At 39.5% G+C, this 6,990-nt stretch overlaps 1 protein-coding gene across 5 annotated transcripts in view; it reads right to left on the bottom strand.

Annotated features, from left to right (window-relative positions):
- Positions 1 to 649: 649 nt before the first annotated feature.
- The window catches only part of AMOT (angiomotin), an 83,185-nt gene continuing 76,844 nt past the window's right edge, over positions 650 to 6,990 (bottom strand). For 4 of the 5 annotated variants that reach the window (XM_073361156.1, XM_073361157.1, XM_073361154.1 and 1 more), the window contains 2 exons: positions 6,435 to 6,659; positions 650 to 5,938 (listed from right to left, as the gene is read on the bottom strand). In XM_073361156.1, coding sequence (XP_073217257.1) covers positions 5,838 to 5,938; positions 6,435 to 6,659 — 326 coding nt within the window. In that variant the 3' untranslated portion in view covers positions 650 to 5,837. The remainder of the gene's footprint in view (positions 5,939 to 6,434; positions 6,660 to 6,990) is intronic. The other variant, XM_073361159.1, reaches the window with a different exon arrangement.

Genomic DNA, 6,990 nt, shown 5'->3' with positions numbered 1-6,990 from the left:
TACTCACCTCCAGATGATCATCATTCTTTCCCTTCCAATGCAAGATAAGGGTGAAAATAAAGAAAAGAAATGGAAGTATTCAACTCATACCAGAAGTAAACGAACAAACTTTACATCAGCAGCTTAAACACAAAGGGCAAGCTTTTCAAAAGTAACTTGTGATTTTGGGTACCCAATTTCAGGCAAGCAAAAATGGCCAGATTTTCAAACAGTGGGCCCTTCTCAAATTGGGTAACCAAAAATTGAAGAACCCTAAATTGTCAGTGCTAGTCAAAATGTTCCAAATTTAAATTTTTCAACCCCGGGGGAGGGGAGGAAAGAAAGGGGATTAATTTTTTGCCAAACATTTTTCAGAAAAAATTTGATCCTGTTTTTCTGACCTGCTATATAATTGGTTGGGAAAATTCACATTTTGCTTTTTTGACCAAAAAATTTTTCAGCTAAAAAAGGGACACCCCCCCCCCCCAAATTCAAAAAAATAGAAGTTTCCCCACATTTCAACCACATTTTTGAAAATGTGAGCCAGAGAACTGGATTCTCCTCTCACACTGGTGCAAACTCCATTTACTCCGATCTACACCTGCGTAAGTGAGATCAGATCAGGTCCCAAAGTGAATTGGATTGAGTGTTAATACCCCTTTTTGGCATACACAGAAAATGTCTTTGGTAATTAAAAACAAAAACAAAAAAAGCAAACCTATGATAAAAATAAATTTCAAAACACAGGATCCACATTTTAAAACACATTGAAGATATTTTTATGGCTAACTACAGACATGATAATACAGACATTTACAAAAGATTTAGTGCATATTTACACTTTTTAAAAAAGAATTAAAGCTGCCACATTCTTCAAAGATTTTAGGGCTATTTCAACAAGTGAGTTACAAAAGAGCTCATTCCCCAATTATGAAATCAACTTGACAATTTAAACAAAAAGGAAAAAAATAATCCACACAATTTATTTTAATATAGATTTATATAGAAAAAAAGACCATTCTCTTGATACATTTTCTACGGTTGTTAAATAGCAAACTTATCATGTTTCCATTCATGGTTTGATATTTTGGACCCTAAAAGATAAGCAGCACATTGGTCAGTTTCTTCTGGCTCTTCCCTGTAGGTCACAACTCCAGGGAAAGGAAAACCAAGACAGCATAAAATGTAACCCATCTAACAATTACTATTCTATAAATGGAGAACTAGAGGACTAGAATCCTGGAGAATATCTCTCAGAATCACTGAGGTCAATGGGAGTTTTACCATTGAGTCTATGGAGAGGCAAACCTCTAAAGGTTCTGATCAGCATCAAGTTGACCTGTGGATATTGAGTGGAATCCCAAAGGACAAGTCACCCGAGATTTATTTCAACACTTCTGCTTCTGGTCCCAGCCAGAAAGCGGAGGTGACTGAAAAATTATTTAAACATTTGAGAACTAAAACAAAACCCCCAAAGGCTCTGCTTGAGTTAGGAGAGGGAAGGGCCTGTTATTTTAATCTAAACTCCTTAGCTCAGTACTTGTTTTACATTTACACAACAGTGCAAACAAGACAGGTTTCAATGCTTTCCTGAAAGCCTAAGAAACATTACTAGAAATCATAAACTAAAACCACCCTAGAGTAAGATCTTTTGGGGGGAGGAAAAGAAGTATTTTCTTCATAAATACAGTAGTACAATTATATTTACTGTCTTTTACTTTCTAGACATAAAACTGCTAGCTTTTTTAAAAGTTCCTATATGAATATACGAAAAGAGAACCCCTAGGCACATCTGACACAGCGTGGAGAATTACAGTAAATCCTGTGCAGGCGCTCACCAGTCCTAATGGGTGTTAAAATCCAGAGGCCAAAAAAAGTCTGTCCATACTAAATGTGCGGTGTTACACGACCGCCAGTGTAATGACCAGATAAACAACAGTCTCTGTGGTGGCTGCTAGTAATAGGATTCACTGGACAGATGTCTAGAGAGACTATTGCAACACATAATTTGAGCAATGGATTCCTGGAGCATGCAGTGTTCTTGGTAACTTTTGAGTGAATCCTGCAAACCAGCCGCATGGATAGCTCTTAGGAAAACCCACTAACTCATTTAATCAACAAACAGCTGTTAGATGGGAGCATTTAAAGTCACCAGTGACATGGGGCCATATCTGAACCAATCATCTAGTGATGAAAGGTTCTGTCTCCTATTACTCAGTCCCCTAGGCCATCAAATCTCAGGGAGTTCCCCATAGAAAGCATTTGTGGGATTGGACACTTTGTGAGCATTTAAGGGGAAAGAGAAAGAGATGAAAAATGTATGCTTGTTCTGCTCTACAAAGAGGAATATGAGGTTTTCCTTATAAAAGCTGCAACTCTGCTTCTAATACCCGAGTTTAAGACAAACTCTTAGTCTAAAGTTTGGTTTGAGATTTAAGCTCATTGCAAGTACTTTGAATTACAATCTTACTTCAGTAGAAAGTAGTCTACAGAAAGAAAAGGACCAGGTGTGCAGTTTGACTTCTTTAAGTAGCTTCTGTTTAAAAACAAAACTGAAAAATCTGTACAGAGAAAGACTGAAAACTATATCACACGACTCCCACAAAGAAAGCAGCTTGTTTAGATTCACATCAGGATCACTCAGGGAAGACTTAGGGGAAAGCACATATTCCTGATGGCTCCTAGTTTGTCAACCCAGCAAGAGGACCTCAGATCCCCAGCTCACACAAGAATAATCCACCTTTTTTTCCTTTCTTTCTTTTTTAAATGGCTGACTGTAATAAAAACTTAACTCACGACATCAGTGCTAGAAAACAGGGAAATTAACTAAAGCAATATGAAATTGTGGGCAATGTTTCCTTCCAAACTCATTCACATTTGCACAGAACTGCCAAAGGCAACATGTAATACTGAAGTTTTTCATTACTGGAGACCTCTAGCCTGCATTTTCAGGAGGAGACCATTGCTGTGCAGGTTCTGTGTTTCATTCAGAAAGCTTAACCCTCTATTTCTTTTCTTCATCAGAATAATTACAATGGAATTTTGTTATAAGGAATGAGTTGGGGGAGGACAAACAACCAGTGTTGACTGGTCCATCCTAATCATCAACACACATGGACCCAGGCAAATTGGAGTTTACCCAATCAGACATATGTGCATAATTGATCCATAAATTTTAGTTCCAATGCCGGTCAACTGAGTTAGAATGGACTAATGGGCACAGGATAGAACATTTCTTCCCTGCCTCTGAGTAGCACTCAAGAAGGTACAATTTTCCCAGACTTTGAAAGACTAACGAAAAGACTTCCACTTCTCACCCTGAATCCCTCTCACAGCTATACTCTCAATCTCCCTAGCTGTTCACTGTATTAAACCCAGCACACAAAATGTACAATGGGAACAATCCTACGGCAGGAAGATGGATAAGGTCACACAATGCATCCAATGACAACAAAGAAAGGAGAAGCATCATTTAGAATCATCCCAGGTAGGCATTACTTGATGTCATGGGATGAAATTAAGCAAAAAAGAACATTAGGTATTTTCAACAGTGACAGCTATGAGGCTGTGAAGGGCATCCCCATGGGAAGGGGAAGAACACTTGCCTGGACAAAATATAACAGAATGAACTTTAAGGAACAATTCTGTACAGGCCAAGAGGAAAGGCGAGGACCTATCTGGTAGAGCTGGGCCAACTCTTAAAGTACAGCTCTGAATTATCCCACACATTGTGGGTGTCCAGTTTTGGGGGGTGGATTCAGGCTGTTAGAGAAAGAGGTCAGTGGCAAAGTTAGGGTATTTGCACTGTGGCCATCTCTTACCAACATACTTTGCCATCTCTAAATTTTATGGTTCTAAGAGCTCTCAATGATTAAAATTAGCAAGTGGCAAACCCACCAGGACCGAGAGGAATTGCCTTTCAAGAGTAAAGCATGATTCATTCTGCTGAACGAATGCTTCAAGTAAAATATAATCCCACTCTGAGCGGATATTCGGGCATTACAGTGTTAACTTTGGGACAGGATGAAAACCAAGAAAGGTATCTGAGGCCTACTAATGGGGGACACCTTCCTGGGTTTTCTTCTCCCCTGTAAAATCCAGGCTGCTCCCACTGATCTGTTAAGGCCAATTACTTTAATCCTTTTAAAAGCCGATTAGCCAGAGGCTAGAAGACACAGTACCAATAGGTGATAGTGCTGCAGCCTCCATACTCCCACTGCAATTTAGGGCCTAATGCACTAAGGTGCCTGGTGCTCTCGACTCAGTGGGAGTGAAGGGTACTGAGCCCATTGTAGGATAAGGCTTGGTGCTTTAACGGGAAGCTACTTCACTCCATGGCAAGATTTGGCTACTACAATGCTGTAGTGGAATTTTGGGATCAGCTGAGATGCTTTATCAGCACTGTCAGGTAAAGACATAAAATTTAAGGAAACCAAGTGTTTTAAAACAAACTAATATTAATACAAGTGTTTTCATAATTTTTTAAAAAAACCCTCAAAACAAACCTTTTTTAAAATGTGTCTGAACACCCCCCCTGCAGGGTTTGCAACCCATGTACTGCAGCATTTGGGCTAGTTCCTAAAAACCTGAAAGTGAAACTGATGATGAACAACTGTGAAACTTATTCCCTTAAATACTTTAAAACACAGAAATGCTGCTCTCTCCAGTTAGAAGAGGAAAATATTTTGGAAGCACACAGAATTTGCCACTTGAAACTTATAACAATGACCAACTGTACCCTTTGCCTTGTATAAGGTACGAACTTGGACACTTTGCTATATGAAAAGAGAATCCGTTATTTCATGGAATGAGGGACATACAAACTAGAAAGAGATTTGAAATAGAGGGAAATATACCAAAAATAATTCTCTATCAAGGTCTAATGCAGCAGATCAAGTTGCTAATATTCAAATACTACAGGGCTCAACACCTACACTGGTGGAAATTCAGAGTAATTCCACTGAAGACAGCGGAGTTACAAAGGTGAAAAACAGATGTTATTGAGATCAGGATTAGGCCCAGTTTCTTCATATTTATTAACTTAAAACCTGAATGCAATATATTATTTATCTACTGTATAAATTACTCAAAATTATATATGTATAAAAGTACTGGGGACCCTCTGATACTGCTGAAAATAACAAACATGACATTAATCTCTGGAGTTATTAAAAATAATGTGACTGAGATAGAGTACAAAAAAACCCAAAAAAAGTGCATGAGCACATTGTGAAAACTGAAATCCTTCCAGCCATGGAATATGGGATATCCATATTGACTTCATACTACTGAGGGCAATAGAGAAAAAAAGCTCCCTTGATCATCTCTTATGAGTTTTACAAAGCTACTCAGAATACCTGTACTCTGGAGCCTTCAGTGACATTCAGAACAAAGCACACCAATCTGGTTGTGATGTTACGTGGTCATTGTGTGACCTGGTGCTCAATAAATTTGCAGAGTCATTACGCCCATCTTGGCAGTGTTCAAATGAAATTAACCAACTGCTGTGAAAGTAAGTACTATTTTTTTTTAAAAAAATACAAGGTTTTAAAAATACTGAAATTAAAAATAGAATTTAGTGCATTTAAGACCTTGGTTTTATCCAGACATTACCAGATCCAGTATTTAAAAACAAGCTTGGGGAGGAAGAGAGGGGAGGGAACGACTTTCAAAGAACAAGTATTTTATAATTTAGAACAAATTATAAATTAACCTGTCCACATTTTGGAGACATAATATACAAGAGCAAAGAGCTGAGTGTTCCTTTATTACTCAGGTATTCTATTTTTTCTAATAAAAATGTCTTTTTTAAAAAAATTCTTGCTATTGTGTCCCAGCTTTGATACAAGTTCAGCCTTTCAGATGAGGTATTCCACCATTTCTGCATCAGTGAGGTCCTGCCCCAAGCTGTGAACAGGCGGTTTTCTTTCCAAAGTGCTGGAGTGGAAAACTGGCCCATCTATATCAAGAGGAGGAAACATATCAGAAAGAATCAAGCTATAACTCCAGTTGCCAACTACAGCTACAGTGGGGATATTATTGGAAGAAGGGAGTTTCCTGCTTATTCATAAAGGCAGTTTGTGATGCTGGCCAACAGACTGACAGCAGCTCTTGAAATTTAAAAATTCAGATTTTCTCTCTCTTTCCTTACTTTCTCTCTTTCATAGTTATGCAATGATGTACAAATCTGCAGTGCGTTAAACTCAGTATAGTCACTCTGGCTTTACACCAACGTAATGGAGATCAGAACCTGTCCCTTTGGCATTAACCTTTCACCAAATGGCGCTCTGAGATCCAGCCTTTACTGTGATAATCACCTAGCTCATATCACCCTTCCAACATCTAAACCCATAGAATTGGCAGTCCCAAAAGGCTCTGCATGACTAGCACCCTGAAACAGAAATTACACCGACCTCATACCAATGCTCCACTGGGGACCAGCTGGGTCTCGTTACCTGTTTTGTCTGAACTGTAGGGCATGCTGGTCGTGGGAAGTCGCCCGGGTACAAGGGCCACAGCAGAGGAAGCAGCTTTATTTTGTTCACTTCCCCTGTCTGTCTGAGTGCTGCAGTCTCGGCTGCCCGTTTTCGAGTGTGCAGACAGCAGCGGGGTGGAGGGAAGGACTGGCGAGGGCGTTGAAGAAATGGATTCCGAGCGATATTCTGGACCCAGCAGAACACCTTTGTGGACAGAAAGGGAAGAAATTTTAAAGCACTTACATATAAGGAGCATCTCAGCACTAGTTCTGTCCAGTTCACAGTTTTGCACTTCTCCCCCTCCTTTCAACGGCCAATCTCGAAGTGCTTTACGAAGGACTGCATTATCCCCATTTTACAGACGGGGAAAGTAAGGCACAGATGTTGGGAAAACCAAGGTCGCTCAGCACTATAAAGGTAATGTTGGAATAGGTTTAATCTCCTAGGCCCTATCTCCAACCACTAGACAATGCTGCTTCCCCTCCACGGCCCACTTCTGCGTAGTCCTGCTCACCCTGAAGTCAATTGCAAAAAA

Source organism: Lepidochelys kempii, chromosome 9 (genome assembly GCF_965140265.1).
Source record: "Lepidochelys kempii isolate rLepKem1 chromosome 9, rLepKem1.hap2, whole genome shotgun sequence".
Classification (NCBI taxonomy): Eukaryota; Metazoa; Chordata; order Testudines; family Cheloniidae; genus Lepidochelys; species Lepidochelys kempii.
This window is presented reverse-complemented; position numbering and strand designations above follow the sequence as displayed.